Raw genomic sequence first — 21,137 nt, forward strand, 5'->3', positions numbered from 1 at the left:
CGGGTTTTTTGGAAAAAAATTAGGAAGAGGGGCTTTTTATTTTTTTAAATATTTTTTCAAGATGGTCGCCGTTTTAAAATTTCCTGCAACTGTTGGTGTTTCCACTGTTCAAAGACATTTTCAAAATGAAAGACAAGTTGGACAAGAGAACTGAACATATTTACAGTGTCATTTAGAGTTGTATTGGTCTACAATGAACAGTTTTAGATACATTTGACTTTTTCGGTGTTTTTTAACTGCATTTTTCAAAAATAAAAAATAATAAAAAAATCCAGGCAGCCTCCAAAAAGGAAGCGGGCAGGGACGAGAAACATAGTTTTTTTTTTTTACTTCGCCTAATGCCCCTCAGTTGACCCCATGTGGTTTTACAAGTAGAACACTTTCAACAGATGTACAATATTATTATTTATTATTATTATTATTATTATTATTCATGGATTATTTTTTATTAAACTTTTGCGGCCAAAATGCCGAATTACAGTTTAATTTACAAATACAACTAAACATCATACATTTAAAACACAAACCAAACACCATGCAAACATAGATAGCTTGAATATGACATTAAAACATACATGGAAAAAAAACCCCATTTATTACCATAAAATAAATACGGTTAAAGACAAGAAAAGAAATAAGATCATTCAAAATAAAATAGGAAAGGGAAAAAACATACATGTACAAACTTTCAATACATGAATGTTTATACTGCACTAGCAAATGTGTATTATTCTACCCAAAACTTTTGTATAGGGTGGAACTACGGTCGTTGAACATTGGACATTTACCAACCGACTGAAAAATTCCTCATTGTCCCAAAATTTTCTGATACACAGTACAGTACCGGTACTTGAATTTCGCCAAAGTCATAAAAATAACGTGTGTTATCGAAACGTTACCACACCCATAATCTATGAATGTAAAAGAAAAAACGGCTCTGGTTTCCTTTTTCATTTATGTATTTCGTAAAAGGAGAATTCAGATTATATTTCACTGGGAATCATGGCCCGCTAATCATAATTTCTAATGGGGAAGTTGGCCTCATTTAATTTGGTCGAGACATGAAATTGAGATGATCAGGTTGGGAGTGTCTTTTGTCAAAATATTTCATCGTGACAAATCATCACACGGATGTGTTTGTGGAAATCCAACGGTCTGGAAGTCCTGTTCCCTTTATGCTGAGTTCGTTGTACTATGCCACGGCTGAACGATGGCACTGATGTCTTCATTACAGCTTTGAATATCACTTGAAATTAAGAGGTCTGTAACCAATACAGTCTAATATAATTTGGGGGCTGGAGCCAAACAAATTGAGAGATCGACGTGGCGAGAATTAGGTGAGCAGTGAAGGGAGTGGGCGTTGAGAGCCAATGCACTTATGTTTCCTTCTCTTTCATCTATAATGAAATAATGTGTTAGAAGATGTGGTTCGATGGTCGAGTAAATGTGTCTGATGTTGATTGCTACATGTCTAGCTGTTTTTCCGTCTTAAAACTGAAAACTTAACCAATTGTCTCATGGTGTTGCCCATGTCTTGGGTTGTGTGTAACTTTAATTTAAAGATAATATTATACATTGGCAAACCATTGTTTGAAAAAAACCCTGACTTTTTACAAATACTGCCCCCAACTTACAAAAGTCAGTCCAAATTTTGTTTGCAATTGGTTACACACCCGTAAATGGATGTGTAGAATGCCATGGTCCAGTGGTTAGGGTGTTTGACTCATGTACGAAGGTGCATGGGTTCGAACCCTGCCGGAGAACATGGTGTTTGTGCCCTTGGGTAAGACACTTCACTACAATTGCCTCTCTCCACCCAGATGTATAAAATGGGTACCTGTGAGGGTCGAGGACCGATTGAGCGCTGATATCGGCTGCCGCGTGGTCCCATGGCCTGACGAACGGGGTAATAATTGTAAAGCGCTTTGAGATTGTTGATATGATGGAAAGCATAAGCACAATTATTAAATTATTATTAATGGGTGCAAGCCAGCTAGTCTGGGTCCCTGACCTGACAATTCCCTGACGTCTATAAATTGATCCACTTTAGCCGTCATGAAAACTGTTATTATCCTACACCAATTTTGGTGAAATCCATTGTAAGTTTCTAGGCAGCTGCACAACAAGTTTGTGTCCTTGTTTCGTAAAAATCGGCTGCGCATTGACTAGGTTGTTTCCTTGATTTTCAGCTCCAACTCAAATAAATAGTTTTAAATTAAGTCCTTAAATTACAAAGAATGTTGAGAAAATATTGTGCCCATCGAATTTAATAAAAATAGAGAAAACAAAATACAGAATAGTTTTTATGGTACAAAATCCATTTTTCATGTCTCAATATTACTCTCATATCCTATTGGATGACTGTTCTCAGTTGACCTGACAAATTCTGTTTGGAATGGATCAGTTCCCTTTCTGTATTGCAAACAGACTGTTCAAAATTAAAACTTCTGCCATAAAACCTTAATTAACCCCATAACTAATACACAAATGATGACCAAAAGGCTTTACTACTAAAATTCACAGTAGAAACCTCATGACCCCAGTACTCTGTCTTTTATTGTACCCAGAACACTCAGGGGCCCATATCTCATTGTCCCCCAAATTATCTCAAATGTTATTCTATGCACACGTTGACAATCCCGTTTTAATTGAATCCCATATCATAATCAGGATAGCCTTGTGTATTGTGTTTGCTGTCGTTGAGGTACTTCAAATCCTCAAACACAGCTCACCTGAAATCACCAAAGCAATGTCAGTACTATAATTGGTCTGGGTTAATCCAGGATGATAGATGAGTGTTTGCTTTTGATATTATTGTAATCACACTCAAAAACCCTTGAAAAATGACTGATACAAGTTTTCTTGGCTGCCTGCCTTTATAGTTCAGTGCAAGTTTTCTACAAGGTTTGCTGCCTTATTAACTTGTATTATTTAGCAACTCTTTCGCTTTCAAGTTTCATGTGTAAGGCTGGAGCAGATTTTTTTGTTGCCCAGTAGTGTACATAGATCATCAATCATTTGAAAAGCAAACTGACCAAAGTTAATGGGTAATTTATGGATTAATGAATTAAAACCCTCCCTGGCAATTCCAACAAGGCCAGCCCAGCAGTCAAAATAAATCAAATGACTGTTTTTAATATGAGTGATCCCTGCCTTCATAAAGCATGACTGTTTGGCTTGGATTGTTACGAAACTGATATAGCTACCAGCATGCTTTATGCCTACCAGTCACCTGCTTTTGTCTGTTGATTGAATTTGGCTGTCACACTGCCTACAAGAAGTATGATCTGACTATCGGTGACTAGCCAGTGTAAAAGGCATGGCAAGGGAACAGGATTGAATTTTTGACTGTCTGTGACTGATCAAACAAAAGGAGGGTACATTTGTAAGTAATCTTGTGACTAGCATTGGATTTGAATACACAATGTGTGGTACAACTGCTGTTTGATTGCTATAAGAAGTTGGAAAATTGAAGTGTTTTACTTAATAAAACTATACGGATGGTTTTAAATGATCAGAAGATGTTACCCATCACACTGCAGCACCGGTAGTTGAGACGTATCGCCTTCCATTTCCATCGACTGTGGTCCCATTTCCGAATCAGGTGCTCATTGTCAAACGTTGGTTGCCTAAGCAAGTTTTCATGCAAATTTAGATTTACATGTAGTTCTCTTCCTTTGTGGGGATTTTCTTCTTGCAAAAAAAAACAAACCGACTTTTCTTTTCGTTGCTTTCATATCGTTGTTTGCTACACTGTGATGATAACTAGTTTTTGTATCCATTGGGTCCTTTATTTTTTTCACCAAAAAAATATTTTAAGCAATTACAATAAAAAGTCCCCACAGAGGAGAAGTTTGAAAAACTGCTTTCAGATGCTGGAATAACAGGACAATGTACTTGCTATTAATGATGCCAGAATAAGGTCAGACATGTGCAGTAACTAGTTTCCTGGAAGAGCCAAAAGGTCATGGATAATTGACTTATTAAGCTCCTCAAACTATATCTTTCAAACGACACTTAGTAAACGACTGAAAATGAGCATTAATAAGGAGTGAGACATTTATAGTTTATTGTTGGCTTATAAATTGGTATGTATGTAGAGCACCAGACAACTTATAATCTGATCGTGGTTGGATTCTTTGTCCAGATCAGCCTATTATTGTCCACCATCCTTCAAAGTCAAGCTGAGCGTTAACTTCAAGCTAATTCAGCTGTGATTAAAGGTCTAATCAGATTAGGATAAAGGCTTTATATGGCAAGGGGATTCTTTTTTAGACATTGGCAGAGTGCTTGAAGCCTTGACATTGGAAAGAGTAAAAGCATGTTCATTCATTTTTTCCTGCCACCATTGTGGTCATATTTGGTGATTTTTTAAACTACATACTGTGTGATGAATGTTCACATCTGCAAACTGTGTAAAGTGAGTACAAGGTCTTGCAAGCTGTGTAGGAAAGTTTGAGAAAAAAATCCCGCTTTTCGTAAAAAGATATAATTGTTTCAGCCGTGGTTTGAAAAGTCAGTGTCAAGTTTTTTTGTTGTGCATTGACAGTTTTTGTTTGATTCTAAATGAAAGAGTTGTCAAAGTTTGGCCATATGAACCTTCACTCCAACTTGGCCAAGTTGACCTAAAAAAAAATTTCATTGTATTTGATTTCTCTGGAAAAACAAATAACAGTTATGCTGAAACTGTTGAATTTGAAATAAAAGTTGACAAAGTTAACTCTGTAAAACTTTCACTTCAACTTGGCGTAGTTGACAAACTTAAGGTTGTTTTTCATTCCTCTGGAAAAACAAATAACATTAAAGTTGGTAGCCCGAAGTATCACCCCTGATTCCATCATGGCACAACAGACGAAACCTTTCATCCATCTTGTTGAACCCCGCCCGGCCCAAAGTTGGATATTTTTGCAGGGCAAGCTGTAAGCACTATCAGTTTTTGGATAAACTTTCGCTCTCGGGGCCTGCCGAAACAAAAAAGGAAAACCCCAGGTTCTCAGCGTCAACAAATAAGTGTTGAAATTCCTCCACTGTTTCAACACACATTGGCCCAAGTATGGTAACACGAAACGTTGATTGGGATGCACGGAGTTCAACCCAAGAGCAAGGTACGTGTCGTGTCTGATCCAGAAGCAGATGTTTTCATCGGCATCCAGAAAGTTGTTTCTCAGCGACTTATTATTACATTTCATCATGTCACAGCATCAAATTCCACCATTAATTTCTTGGCCCGTGATCTCTAATTTCTCATTTTTGAAATTAATATTATTTAGAGTGCCACATTTTTTAGCAGTATTTTTTTTAAAACTTAGTTTAAGGAAGTTAAACTTTAAGACCATTCTTAATGACCATATCACTTGTTATTCCTTGAACATGAACTTTGAAACAAAAAACCTGTTTCTTGATGACAGGCAGAGCATGCTGTCCGAAACAAAGAATTTCCTTGCAGCAGGACCCTGGCAGGACCACAAAAACTCACAAAAGAGATTTCTTGTCCCATGTTACTACCGCAACCTGGCCGGTATTGCTTGCTTCACCATGCAAACCTTTAAATCCTTTTTGGAAGAAAGTTAGCCGAATTAACAATTAATAATCTACTATAAAATGTATACATGTATGAGCTTAGGTCTATATTATTTAGTGACTGCTATCTTATTCAAAATTACATCTTTAATAAAAAAAACCCCCCATATTTGTAAACCTGAAGGTTTAAACAAAATATCCATGATCTCACTGCGTGTTGGAGAAACAACATTTTTTCAGGACCCCCTGTTTGTCATCATCCAGCTATGGACAGGCCTGGCCTTGCGGTCTGCCAATCAAGATTGTTGAAATGTGTAATAGGTCGGGCACAACCAGCCTTGGCTTTGATAGAGCACTTGTGGCATTGGCGTTTGCGGCCCACAGCTGCGGTAGTCTCAATAGACTCAGTGATATCGACTTGATCATCAGTCAAGACTGTCACTTACTTGACTGTAGCAAGCAGGAGCAATCTTTACTCTTACCCTTCTTGGTCAATGCAGTAGGAGCAAACTCTGTGGGGAGAGAGCTGTGCATGTGTGTCTTGTGTACATTCTGGTCCAGTGAGCACTAGCGGGGGAAAGTATTGCCGATGATTCACCATCGATGTACGACACGTTAGGTAAGCCTGAGTAAATATTTCAGTGTGTTTGGACACATTTGATCTGTCTTGACAGCATTTACCAGTGTTGCGGATGAGAAACGCCATGGCTTCCAAAAATTCTGTCTTAAAGTGGTATACGTGTTCAGCGTAATGCAAATTGGGTGATGAATGTTGAGGGAGTTGTATTCTGGAGACAGGTTTTTTTTGGGGGGGGGGGTAGACATACATACTGTACATTGTGCAAGTATGTGTAATATTGGAATATGTACAGCATTTGGAAATGTAACAATTGCACCTTCGGGACATTTGTAACTTCAGCATGTAGCTCAAAATTATGTATCAAATGGTTTACTGATACGGCATTTGCTTTAAACAAATAGACGGAAACTGACTCAGCAATAAAGTTAATTTACATTGTCCGAGTGAACAGATGAAATTGCAGATTTTGAACAGTCAACTTCCTCAGTACTTTTTGTTTACAAACAAATCTTTGTAGCCCCTGGTAGTGTTGAATTTATATTGTTATCTGGGGTCAGAAGAACATGTAAAGTATGTACTGTAGGCCTATAGAAACATCGGGTTCGGATCCTCGCTGTGTTGCAACAAAAACTGCACCAATCTGGGATGGCTGTGTTAGTTTCAACTGAAGAGGCTGGGAGTTTATGGTTCAATGTTTTTTTCATCAAAAATGCCATCATAGAACACAGGCATGCAACTTTTCCTCGGAAGCTGATTTCCACGTTTTTCACTGGACACTTATGCCACTAAAAATTGAAAAGCACTGTATGTGTTGTAAAGCCTTAAGCTTGGAATGTCCTCTTTTTTGTTACTTCCCGGTGGCATGTCCAAGAACATTTGAATGGAGACCTCTAGATCCCCCTTAGAATATACATTGTACATGTACATGTAGTGCATACATGTATCATTATCAAAATACCGTAGTTCAAAAGTAATAATTTGTTTATGTGCATAAGATTGTCTTTCAGAGAGTGTGTATCATTATTTAAACACCCAACAGAAATACAATGTAAAAGGTTATCTCTGCAAACAGGATAAAAGTTTTATGTGCTGAAGCCAAGTCCCAGCATACAGGAAAGTATGCCCACTGCTGGTAGCAATGTGCAAAACAGGGACAAAAACAGTGCAGGCTTAAAAATTCTGTTTCCCCACAGGGCCTGATTTGGCTCCGTCTATCTCTAGCTGATGGAAGATTACCCCAATTTTCCAAAGATAATCGGCCCAAAATAGAATCACCAAAGGGCACCGCTGCCAAAGCTAGAAAGTCTGCCTGATATTAACCATGTAGTTCCCCTTGGAGTTGTCGCTGGTCTTGGGGCAATTGCAGTGAGCCTCAGCAATTCAGGAATGCGCTGGGGCAGGTTTTCCATAAAAATCTGTTTATCCTTTCACATATGAAAACTAGAATCGAGAGCAGACGGGATCACATCTAAATCCTCTGCATTGCCTGCAGGTTTTCTTTGCTACATGGGGAATTACCAGAAAAAGTCATGGTTTCGCTAGATGTGGAATTGTGCATTTCGTTTCTAAACCGATGTTAATGTACCGGTACAGTTGTTCATTATGGGCTCCGTGCCCAAGTACCCCTTCAACGGCCAGCAAGGGAGAGTTGGGGGAGACCTAGACTGGTTCCCGGTTCATCCACTGCATATTTCGAATGATCCAAAGTTGTTGGGGGCGGGGATTAGTCTGGGAGACCATCGCAAGTTTAATTTGAATGTATTCGCGTGCCGACGACGCCAGACGCTCACGCGCGAAGATGCTATGGTTAAGCTTTGTTGGCGCACGGAGCCCATAGGCAGCAGGTTTAGGGTTTATATTTACTGGAAAGTAACTGAGGTTTTGCATGTTATTCTCTTGTCTCTGTCAACACATCTCAGATTGTTCTTTAAGTTTCTTTGCCTCTGGCAGCAATACAATCGCATATAAAAAATTCTCAATCTGTGGGATTCCTTTTGGAGCAATTGAGATGTAAAGTTTGAGATTTGATGTCGTCTCCAACAATTTCTGACTTAAGCTGAGTGTTTTTGTCCACATCATATATCAATGAGGTTTTTCCTAGATTGAATACCATGTCTTGAGACTGTTGGGATTTCTCTCGGAAAAAAATGTTGCAACCTGATGCCACTTTTTTCTTTTTACTGATATGTCATCTCAATGAAGGTCATTCATTGCAAAAATGATGGTAAGACATGAATTCTGGGACTGAGAAACATTTCCAATTTTGTTAGGAAATACACAATTTTCTTGACCCTCCATAGACTTTGTACACGATCGCAGAAGTGGCGTCAGGTTGTAACATTTTTTCCCTCCTCTCTTGTCTTCCTTGCCACGAGTAGAAAAAGGATTGCATATTTTTAAGTCCATGACATTCCATTAGAGCTGTTTTGATGAACAAATCTCACATTATTTCCCAGTTTCTAACAAAAAAAACCTACTGCTTTCATCCATAGGTCCCGATCTTTTTTTCCCCCGTTGAATCTCAATGTCTCACTTAACACATTTCAAATTCTTCTTTCATCTCTTTGCCGCAAGCAGCCATATACAATCGCATATTTCTCAATCTGCGACATTCCATCAGAGCGATATGATTTAATGAGATCTGATGTCGTCTGCCCTGGACTTGGGGGGTGGGGAGCAGGGGGAAGATGCGCCTGGCCTAGTACCTGGAACAGGCCGCAGCGTGGTGCGGCGCGGGATTGCGAGGTGCCGGGGGACGTTTTGATGAATGCCACGTGATGCCCAACGGGAGGTGTAATGTATGCTCCACTTCTCGCTCTGTGCGGTGGGAGGCACGCACATGCCTGGCATAGTCCAATATTCATATCACGTGGCAGAACAGAAATAGATTATAGAAAATTTTTGATGTACTGTTCAAAACCTTCCTTGTGCAATTTGTAGGTACATGCACTGTGTATTGTATTGCAAATGCACATGAACTGCAATTTTCATTGTTAAGTTTTTGTCACAGGCAGCGGTTACTGGGAGGGACATGACCCAATAGTTTTCTATGGGTCGCCATTGGCAATGATCCAACCAGGAACTCTGTGCATTAGATTTTGACAAAAGTTACTTCCTTGGTCTACGCTTCAAGTGTCATATTTCCCCTGAGTGTAATACATTGTACATGATTGTACAATGTACATTTAGTTCCGGAATATTGCTTGCCAGTCATGCAAAGTGCCGTCTTTGTCAAAATATGTTACATGTACACATGTACATGTACAGTATGTACACTCATGATGGTGTACGGAATATATTGATTCAATGAATTTAACATTGCAGAACTTTCTCAATTTCAACTTCCAAATTGGTGAACTGAACACCCATGCCAATCGCTTCCCTTTCAGTTTTCAATGCGGAATCTGGACTGAAGTTCTCTCAACCTATATGTATACAACAGTACGTTGTGCTGGGACACAAGATAAGAGCTGACTTGACAAGGGCGGATCCAGAACACAATTTTGGGAGGGGCCAAAAAACAATTTGGTCCCCCCAAAAAGTGGGTCCAAAAATTTTGGATTCTAGATGCTCTGTGGTGCGATCTGAGGCAATTTCTGACCACTTTAACCAATGTTTTTTTTAGGAAAAGATGGTTGTGTACTCATTGCCTGCCTTTATTGCGATGTCACATAAAAAATTAAAAAAAATTGGTTTCGTTTTTGGGGGGGGGGCCATGGCCCCCTTTGCCCCCCCCCCCCCCCCCCCCCCCCCCCCCTGGATCCGCCCTTGTGACTTGACAGGCTTTCTCAGGTCTGGAGTCTGGACCACCACTTCGATTACACTTAAATTAAAGTTTCATTCTACTTTCCATTATCCAAAACCTAAAGGCAAATACTGAGAAAAAAAACCATCAGCATCCACACAGCCTCTGTACTTGTATGTTTGCCGTCAAGTTCTTTTTCACTATGCATTTTTGCAAAGGAGTTTATTTCAACCCCATCAACCCCATTGAAATCCCGGTGGGTTTAGGAAATCACCGGTTATACCTGCCTGATCGAGTCTGAAGTGCATTGTGGTTTCTTTTGAATGTGAATTTTTTTCTTTGACTGGACTTCCCTGGGCTGTTCATTGGAAGGATGGGAACCTGGATGGGAACTAATAAATAAAACCTGCAGGAGTGAGGATAATCCTAAAAGTAAACATGAATACTGAGGGCCCAATTTCACGGCGCTGCTAAGCACAAAAATTTGCTTAGCACAAAGAAAGTCGGGCTTATAAAAGCAGGTTACTGGCCAAAACCCCATGTGTTTTTCAATGCTAAGCAAACAACAGCTGAATGCTAATCACGAGCAATATATACATCACGTGGAGTTTTGGCTGGTAACCTGCTTTTATAAGCCAGCCCTTTTTTTGTGCTAAGCAAATTTTTGTGCTTAGCAGCGCCGTGAAATTGGCCCCTGATCTTGACTATTTATCCCTGTAGGGGGCTGTTGCAGTTCTGTTATAAATGTATACCACCAGTGTAAAAATGTGTGTATAAATTTTGTCTAAGTGTGCATTGAACTTGGTATTGAGGAGGCTAACTGGTGAGCACTCAAGTGGAATAACTGTGTGCACAGCAAAATTAAATGCAAACAGTAATTTTTCAGCCTGTCAATAGTTTATTGGTTGAGCAAGCACATTAAACAGTGTGATAACTTCATGTTTTCATAACAGGGTAGAGTAGTTCCTAAAAAGTAAAGCCAATTGTTGTACTTTTGCTCTCATTGCTATGCATTTTCAAAAATGCTTATTGGAACCCCAAAGTGCAATTGAGATGAAGAATGAAGGTATTCAAATCGCAGAGTTTGACGTTAATTACGGGTTGTGGTGCTCATAACGTCCTGTTATACCGGAGCTGCTCTGCTTAATTGTTCAGTTTGTCTGATTCAAATCATGTGAAATCAAATCTGTCAATTAAGTGATTTTATGTCGAGAAAATTGTATTTGCAGAAAACTCAGTGTCACTATATTTCTCAAGAAGATTCCTTTTATCTTGGAAAAATGCTTTCTCCAAGCAGTATTTTTCTATTTAAATTGTCAAACTCTCATCAACTAAAAAAAAAAATTCTGGAAAAAAATATTTTAACACCCCGATGGCTAAAAAAAAATTCCCAAGTATAGATCGTTTTAAGCCAGCCCAACCCAGGCTAACTATTATTAGACTGTCTTAGCACTTAGACTGTGTCATTGCAATGATCTTACTTAGTCTGACTGACAGCCTGAGCTTGAAGACAGTCTAACAAGATAGACAGCTATCTGCCGCTGAAGTGTGAAACAATACTACTAGACTAGGCCTAACACTTAAATCACTGGACTCCATCCAGTGGTCGAGTGCATATTTCACTTGGAGCCCATCATAACTTTCAGGCAATTTTCAATATTCCCACATGAAGAGAATGATTGGTCCAACCACTTTTTCCTGATTTATAGGTAGGTGTATTTGGTACCTCATGGTACGGTACTCTTTAAATGCCTCTCTTTTAAAAAGGGTACTTCTTGTGGGTATGAAAGGTCAGTTCAGGTCATAAGGTTAGTTCAGGTCAGCTTGGAGGTCAAAGGTGTAAAACTTGCCCTGGGCTCAACCTGCTGCCCATAATAATTTGATGTATTATATTGTAGCCTGACAGCCACGACCTTGTGACAAAAAAGTTCCTTACAATCCCAAGGCCTGGGAAACATGTTTTTGAAGGATGTGGTATCATTTGTTACCATGGATTCCAAGGTAATTTTAGCCTAGGTTTGGATAAATGCCTGACCAAAAAGCTACACGTTGAACCATTGTGGAAACAGTCTGCTTCATTCCCGTGTTTTTGTAGTACAGTTAAAGCAAATTTAGATTGACATTATTAAAAAAAGGTGATGGGAAGTGGAGAAAAAGTAGCGGTAAGAGCCAACAGAAGCTACATGTACATGTACAATAGCCATGAGATGTCAAGGGAGATGGTCACGATATTGTACTTAAGATACCTTAATGAGAAAACATGAAATTGCTTGAATGATGGAGCTGTGCTTGAAGTTGAATCACTTTTTTGTACGAGTAGGAGCTACACTGGTGGATTCTGATGGACTCATTGGTGGATTCTGTTGGACTCAGGACACTAACATTTTTTTGCATGACAAAATTTGTGGATTTTGGCGGATTCGGGATACTTTCTAGTAAAAGTACTCAAGGGGTTAGGGTTAATTACATTTTTCTGTTAATCCCATTTGCCCGTTTGGGTTTTAAATGCCAGGACATAAAAGTCTTGATCCACAAATAAATAAGTGTACATTTGTACATGCACTGTACAGACTGAGCAGTTATTCCTATGGGCATTTTTTTTTCTTGCCCACAAAAAATTACGGACCCTAGTCACCCTACCCAATAAAAACACGGTTCCCACCATGTACCTTACAAGTTTCAAGGATAAACATTCATGTCTCCACAACCATGATTTTAACAACACCTTGTACGATCAAGTACTGCCTACAAGGGTCCCATGCGCATTTTCATGAATGACAGCGACCCCGGCTCAAGGATGAGTCACCCACCGCAATGGCTGTCCCCAACGCAGCCTATCGGCAGTGGCATTAAACGGTTGCACAGTAGCCACTGTGTAAACTGCTCCATATTATCCTTTCACACCTGCACGGATGGAGGGTGAACCAGGCAGGCACACACTCTGAACAGAAACCTTGTTGTTTAAACGGCCGTTTCATGCATTGTGGAAAATCATGTGAGTACTTTTGCCAGATCTTTGGGGTTTTATCTGATTTGGTGGGACGCTCAACAATATTCACATTTCATAACAATACCCGTCTTGTTTTCGATTCTGCTCATGAACACGTGTATAGCTGGCAGGCAAAGTATGGCATTACGTGTAGTGTGTGTGCATTTTGATTATAATAAAACAATTTTTTTCTGATGATAAAACCAAATATTTCTCATAGCACTGTACAGCTCACAAGCCTACGGCAATAACGTGCTGGAAAGCTTACCGCACCTGAAGATGCTTGTTTGCTTGGGTTTCACCACATATTTCTGTTGTGACCCCACTTTTACTGAAACAGCAAATCTTTGTTTCTTTCGACTGAAGACTAAAGGACAAATGATAACACTCTTTGAACAGGACTAGCATGCTCGGAAACCGCATTCATCGGAAAGTTGTTGATTGATGTCTTTTCCATTCAAATCATTGTTCTGTGCTCTTTCAAATTCGCGTGTAAAAATAAAACATTAGGATGGGATTTTCCAAGATTTATCTAGATTTGTGGACTTTTGAAAAAGCCCCACACGTAAATTTAATGAGAATTTTCATCACTTTTTGTTTTCTTTTTGGGTCAAGATTTCTATTAAAAATTTGCAATGGGCAGTTGGTAGTGCCTTTTTTAAGGCATGTACATTATGTACTGTAGATAGACTCCTTGTTGTTTGGAGCCCTGCCAAATATTTTTCATGGACTTTTTGATGTATCCCAATTCCTATTTTATTTAAGTTAATTTAAATGATTTTTTTTTTAAACATTCTTACATTGTACATGTGTACTCTTAATATTGTAATTTATTTTAATAGTAGTTTTGTGTGAGCTGGGATCCATGGGAGATCAGTGAGTTTTTCTCACAGAATGGATCACCCAGGATAAATAACAAATAGATAAATAAATAAGTAAATCCCCAGTCTAAAGCATGCATTATGTACTACACCTTTCTCCATTGAAATCTACATTTTATTTTTCCCCATGGATGGAGAATGGGAAAGACATCTGCATCCTTAGAAACTGCGTCATCCGAAAACTCTCACAGCTAGCCTCCATTTTTTCCCCTTTCAAATTATTGTTTCAAGTCAATATTTTCTTTCCATACACATGTATCTGTGCTCCACCAGAGGTACAAGCAAACATTAAGATGTACTACAACTTCCTTAGTGGAAACGTAGATTTTATTTGGCTCGTGGACGGAGACAGGAAAAGACATCTCACTATGACATCACCAAGATTACGTCCCAGGAGACGCCAGATAGACACCCTGTGTACACAAATTGATCATTTATTTTTCATTCTTTCTTCTTTCTTTTCTCTGGTTTGATGGTGAGAGACCATTAGTGAGTCATCTGTGCTTGCTCACTGTGTGCAAATAATCTGCCTGATTAATGATTGCTATGGCCGGCGGGATTCATTCACTCCATGTTCACACCTACGTGTACGTACACAGGCTTGCATAGTAAACCTACTCTATAGGACCTTTCATTCTATCCAAAATGTCTTTGTTGGCTCTGGGTATGGAGATTTCAGGAACCCCTTTACAATGGCAAGAATCCAACACAGCATCTACACAGCTCCGGTGCTCTACGGGGAAAATCCAACCCCGGGTTGGTGGTGGTGGGGGGGGGGGGGATCTACCCAGCTACAAAATTCAAAATCTACAGCCCAACCCCATGTAGGCACCGCGTTAGTGTGAACGATATGCCTTTCACACTGTCCAAAATCTGTTTCTGGAGACAGAGATTTCGGAAACCCCTTTTACATTAGCAAGAATCAAATACAGCATCTACACAGGCCCGGCGCACTACGGAAAAAAATCCAACCCGGAGTTGGTGGGGGTGGGGGAGATCTACCCAGCTACAAAATTAGAAATCTACAGCCGAACCCCTTGTAGCCACCGCGTTAGTGTCCAAAATCTCTTTGTTGGTTCTGGGGACGGAGATTTCGGGAATCCCTTTTACATCAGCAAGAATCAAACGCAACATCTACACAGGTCCAGCACTCTACGGGTAAAATCCAACCCAGAGTTGGTGGGGGTGGGGGGATGGGGGGGGGGGGATCGACCCGGCTACAAAATTCATAATCTACAATCGAACCCATGTTGACACCGCATTAGTGTGAACAGCATGCCTTTGATAATTCAAACCTCAAGGGAACAGGTTCAAAATTTGACTTAAGCAGTGTTTTGAGTTAAGCAGGGTTGTGTATATTATTGTTATGTACTGAAGGGAATGGATTCTTTGTTTGACTAAATAACAATTGTTTTGAGTTATCAGAGTTTGACTTATCGAGATTTCACTGTATGTGAAAGTAATAGGTTTTGTGCACCACAGTGCAAAAGTGCAGTGTGTTCCTAACGTTTGAAAAGGTTGAATTTAGAATCGGACCATTGTCCTTCATATGTTACAATCATCATTTGTTCCCACACACGTAAATGTAGGTTTCAAGTTGGTCCATGGTTTGCACGTAGCCAACTGGTAGCTGATAAAGTGGAAACTGCATGGTTGAATGATCACACACTCTGTGACAATACAGTGTATTTATTTGGTTGAACTTTGACAACTGCTGTGTCAAAAAAAGTTCACGTGATATGGTTGACAGCCTCCAGACAATAGTGTGGTTCCTGTACCCTGAAAAGGAATCTACGTGTGTATGTGGACTACTTGAGGAAAACTTTAATTGCGTATCGTTGATCTATAGATGTCTATTGTGAGTACAATTGACTTGGTATTTGTTATAAGATTCTGACAAGATTTTCATATATTTGATCAGAGTTACTACTGGTAGTTAGTGGCCTTTTAGCTGAGTTAATGTTCCAGTATTCATCAGTTCATGTACATGAAATAGTTGTACATGTACCGTATGCACACAAATTAAAAAATATTTCCATTTATTTCAATTGCAAGTATGATTTATTTCTCTTGTTGCAGCATGTAGCCGTTTAATGATTAACTTGTGGATCGTCTACGCGGCGCGTCTTGATGGCTCGCTAGTGTTTTCTCTACAGCTTCCTTCCTGTTCCTGTCCGACGTTGACTGTCTGCTAGTTTGTGGAGTGGTCTGTGTACTCTGTTAAGTAAAGGTAAGCAGATTACACTTTAGAGAATGTTTTTGATGAAGGCATTGTACCGGTAGTTTCGGCGTCAGGGAAAAATGTTAAGTATCCGTACACATATCCGTATGGCATCACAGGGGGATGTATGCATACGTGATGGTTTATTCAATATTCAGTTTGGGCATCGCGAATAAACACATAAAAAATTACTGTAGAAATACATGTTGCACCATTGAATGTCTATCCAACTTATAACCTTGGAGGTTAAAATTTAACATTTGAAAACTAAAAATGGAGTTGTGAGGTGTATTTTCACGTATAGAGAAGCCTTTGTGCATGAACTTGAGGTTGAAAACACCATACATGTAAATGTATTCTTGGAAGTATCATTTATTTGAGAGGAATGTAATGTGCCACACCTTTGTGGTAACCAGTTGCATAAAATGTGGGTAGTTTTTGGAAAAAACTGGAGCCACTTCAATAATCTGTTATCTAAAGCATCGAATAACAAGTTTGTTCTTAAAGATACAGTCCATCATTTTCCAAAAAGTAACTGACGTAATTGTTGTTGAAAAGCATACTTGGTTTAAAGAGAGTTATGGGACTAAACTCCCATCTAAACGTGTCTCGGATGCTGAATTCAGGCCCAATTCAAAACATGACTCAGCAACGTTTTGATTTGAAATTGAGATCCTAGAATATTGTTTTCTGGGAATATACAGCATTTACTGAGCTGAAACTTCATTGGGTTAGTTGTTCAGCACCCTTCCTTAGATTTTGAGTACTTTTGTTGCTTCAAACAAACATAATGCACAAATTACAAATGAAGGATGAGTTCTTTTAGGGTTCACATAAATTAACACTTACTGGTAGAGTAATTTAAGAAGAGTAAATAAATACGGTTGTATATAAAGTTATAGTAAATAAAGGGAGAAGAAAAGTAACTTCATTGTAAGTTATACCGGTATGTGATTAAAAATTAAACTGGAAATTTATTTATACCAAGAAAGGGAAAATGGATGAAAAGAGGAAACAAATTCTAACTGCATGTATACATGTATCTACAGTTTGTAAGACGGTACATACATTTACATACATGTACAAGTGAAAAATGAAATAATTTATATGTAGTTTTGATACTTTGCTGTCCTGATTATGTGCATAAACTTCAACTGCTCCAGACAAACTTGGCAGAATTAGAAATGCAATTTGTAAACCCAATCCAACCACCCAATCCAACCACAGTCACACCACAGTCAGGCCAGGTACACCTTCTTGTTTGGGGCGCGTCTATCCTTGGGGTACAATAAACTGCTGGTGTTTACTCTCTTCACACCTTGACAATGGGGGTCACCAGAGGGCTAGACAAACAATAACAACCCCCCTGTGGTGGGGTTAATGCGGTCTGACAGTTGACCAATGGGTGGAGGGGTTTTCCATTGCAGTTAATAGGTTTCTTTTCTCTTTTTCTCCATTTTTTCATTGAGGGAGTTGTATATTGTGTATTTTCCATGTTATTTGCTTGTCCCTGTCAGTAATAGGATTAGGGGTGATGGGAATGATTGATGGCGATATTGAGAAAACACAATGTGTATTTTTGGTCTTTCGTTGAAACGCCACTACTTGTATGTGGTTAAAATCCACTCTTTGAAATGTGAAGTTCTACTCCTAAAATCTACATTGTGCATTTGTAAAGCAGTCTGAACATGATAGGGTAGAGAGGAAACTGAATTAGCACATTGACAGAATCACAATTGTAACACTTGATCAATGAAAAGGTAGGGAAAAAATCATTGGTCTCCTTGGGCCCCAAAACCCCCAAAATACTTGTGTGTCTAGTTACCTCACCCAACCTAGACAATTTCCGCAGCACCTAAATCTTTTTATTTAAAAAAAAAATAAACAAAATAAAAAGTTATGGTGCCACCCCCATCGTGCTGCATTTTAAAAAACTTTTTTTTTCATTTTTTGTAAATTGGTTGGCCAGCAATGCTGTCTTGCGGCGTCATGCAGCGAAGCCTACCGGTATTTTCAGTGCGGCAAATGCAAAATGAACAGTTGATTCACATTACAAATGCATGCAAAATTATTTTTAATTAATTGACCAGCATACCATCCTATTTCTTTCTGGCTATAAAATGGGTTGTTTTTTGTTCAAGGTAATAGGAAACACAACATGTTATCTTGGCCTTACTGCAACTTTCTCGGACAATTATAATTTTAACTTAAATACACACTTGTGATTGGGATCAAGAAAATAAGGTTGAAGGACCAAGGTTCCGTCGTTTCATGATAAATTGATTGATTGATTTTTGTCAACTTCAACCTTATTTTCTGAAAGTAGGTTAATTTTGTGCGGTCTACTGATCAAGGTTCTCACATGAACGCCTGAAAAAAAACGAGAACAAAACATCACTTCAAATATGATTGAAGACTTAGCATTGTGGTATCACTCTCAGTATCGGTATCGATCGGCTGAGCTTTACACAATGTATTGAATATCAAAGGAGAACACGTACACAGGAGTAATGACCCATACCAGGAATTGAGTCTAAATTTCAGATGTTATTCCGTTGTCCGTACCCTATTTTTTTCCCCTTCAATTCCCCCCTCCAATATTCTGCACTGTTTGTTGCTCACTGATTTTACATTCAGAAACCAAAGCTGGCTGTGACCTTTCAGTGAAAATCCCAACACCGCAAATTGTTCGCATTCTTTGGCGAAATATCAATTTTTGTACAAAACCCCATTAATTCCAGGAACACCACCTTTCACACAGAACAAAGGGACGCACACGCCCACCCAGACACCTTTACGTGCGCACACTGACACTGCTGATCAATATGAGTTTGAACAGACGGCAGACTTCCGGTGTGTACATTTTGATTAAGCGTGTCAATATTGCGTACTTCGGACAGGACAAAACATGTTTGAGATTGGTCTGTTGGAGTGCGATCATTTGCCAATACTTATGAATAACCTGGCATTGGTGGGGTCACGTATTGCCCTTCAACCAGTCATACCACATGAAGTTTCATCACTACCAACTTCAATTTTCATAGATAATTTTACAGATATTTTTTTTCAATTTGGTGGTAACTTCGTCCGTTTGGAACCATCTGGACCACATGTATTTCCCATTGCAGATTGGATTCTGTACAGTTTCGTTACTCACTGTTGTTTTGCCTTGACTGTATAAATATTTTTGCCAAAAAAAAAGTAACCATATTGTTGTAGCGAACCAGAACTGCGCACACAACCACTCTAATATTTGTGCAGCAAGTTCAACGTTGTGACTGGTATGCAAGACTTGTTAAAACCGACACCAATTGGGGGAGCTGCCCAGCGCCGTGTTTTTGAGGCAATACCAACAGGCATGCGAACTTTGCTGTGAGGTCATCGGCTACAGTCAACAAGAGTACATCTGTGTCGCTGGGAAAATACCCTGCCCAAGATAGACCCAGCTGAACGGCCCAGCAGGGAGTCGCCGAACACTGCCATGTGATTGAACCTGGACAGGCCTGGAACTGATTTTCTCAATTGATGTACCAGATTTTCCAGGGTCGTGGCCAAGTTCAGACACTTATGGGAGACATGCTGTTGGTGCGAAAGACATTACTTTTTTATTTATAAGCATGAGAAGAAGTGCTTCTATTTTTCTGGTTGTATAACAGACCACGTGATTTAAAACTTTTCACAAGAAAACTGAGACAATCATCAATGCTTGAATGATTACTTGGAAGTTGCGGTGTTTTTTTTTACAATATATATATGTACATTGTATGTTTGACCTACAATGTATCTTGCATGACTGATGTCTAAACATTTTGGAAAAACATGATTCCAGTCGAAAAATATCCTTTTGAGAGAACTGGATGAACGTCCGTGGGAAGTCTTTTGTGATAATTGTTTCTGAAGGGCACTTCATCAGACGTGTTGAACCAAAGTCACTTACACATACAAGTTCTCAGGCAGTTGACTTGTCAAACATCGGACCTACTTGTACTTGTCCATATTTACTGCAAGATCAACGGAGACCCATGGCCATGGACTTAATTCTGCCAGTACCTGCATCATTTGTATTGCCGAAAGCAATGTAAGGACAAATGGTAAAAGAGAACCGGAACAGAATTGCTATCTACATGTAGGTTCAAATGAGGTCAAATACGTACCTCCTCTACAGTGGAGATTTCCTCGATTTCCCCAAAAGCGTGTTTGCTCAACCGTCAAATGCAAACTTTTGGACGAGTTTCAAAGTGCGTGGCTGTGCCAATACAATCTGGTGTATTCGTCTGTCATGCAAATGAGATCGGTCGGTACATACGGTATCAACGTTCTTGTCAGCTGTGGATAGTCTATGGTCTCTGAGTTTCAGACTTGTCGTTGGATTTGTATGGATCGGAACTTTTGTGCTGTCAGTGTCAAGTTCTGCATCAAGTTTAGATTCGTGTTTGCTGGGTCTGGTACGTATAGCTGCCAGGTTTGTCATCGGAGGGTACTTGATTTTAATCAAGTTTGAGATTCAGCATGGAGAGACCAGGATATCATCGGTCCAATACATGGTCCTATGCCAGCCGGGCTCCCAGTGTATTCAGAGCAACAGGTACGTACATGTGTTAGGGCTGTAGATTTTCGAATAATGTAGTATTCGATTAGTTGAAACTCACCAATCACGTTCTACACCCCCCAGCTGCAACTGCAACTAAAAGTGCGCACAAAGCACGCCAGTTAAAACTTGTGTGAGGCGAGCTATCTTACGATTGTATTTTGCAGTATTTTATAACTGTTTGAAAGGGTTTTAATATGCTAAAAGGATAGGAACAATGAAGTGCATGCCGTGGACAAAAAAAAGTTCTAAAGACAAAACACGACAAAGCGAGGCGCATCTGACAATAAAGCACCGAACATTACGATTAAAATAACGTAAAAGTCATGTGTGCATAAGTAGTTGGTTTTTTTTCAGAATATTTACATTTTTTTCAGAATATTCAAACTGGCAAAAAGCTAACATGTGTCTCTACTGTGTAAAATATACTGGCTGTTTTTCTTGCCGTTGTTTTTCTTTTGTCCACTCTCTTATTTTCAAAGTGTGAAAATTCACTCTTTCACAAACTTTGCAGATATACTCCCAACAACTGACACGCACGTGCTGTGTGCTGTCAGTTCCTGAAAACCTCACAAACTGACAAGCGGGTGTGCGCACGCATTTCGTACACTGA

At 39.3% G+C, this 21,137-nt stretch overlaps 1 protein-coding gene across 3 annotated transcripts in view; it reads left to right on the forward strand.

Moving 5' to 3' along the window:
- The window catches only part of LOC119720375 (SH2 domain-containing protein 3C-like), a 55,041-nt gene that overhangs the window by 4,558 nt on the left and 29,346 nt on the right, over positions 1-21,137 (forward strand). The window contains exons 1-2 of one of the 3 annotated variants that reach the window (XM_038190030.1): positions 5,902-6,139; positions 15,795-15,945. Coding sequence is in view for 1 of the 3 variants with exons in the window: in XM_038190029.1 (XP_038045957.1) it covers positions 20,446-20,521 (76 nt within the window). In the remaining 2 variants the exon portion in view is untranslated. Of the gene's footprint in view, positions 1-5,901; positions 6,140-15,794; positions 15,946-20,247; positions 20,522-21,137 lie in introns of those variants that run through there. The other 2 variants (XM_038190031.1, XM_038190029.1) reach the window with 2 other exon arrangements.

Source organism: Patiria miniata, unplaced genomic scaffold (assembly GCF_015706575.1).
Source record: "Patiria miniata isolate m_02_andy unplaced genomic scaffold, ASM1570657v1 HiC_scaffold_9, whole genome shotgun sequence".
In the NCBI taxonomy this organism is placed as follows: domain Eukaryota; kingdom Metazoa; phylum Echinodermata; class Asteroidea; order Valvatida; family Asterinidae; genus Patiria; species Patiria miniata.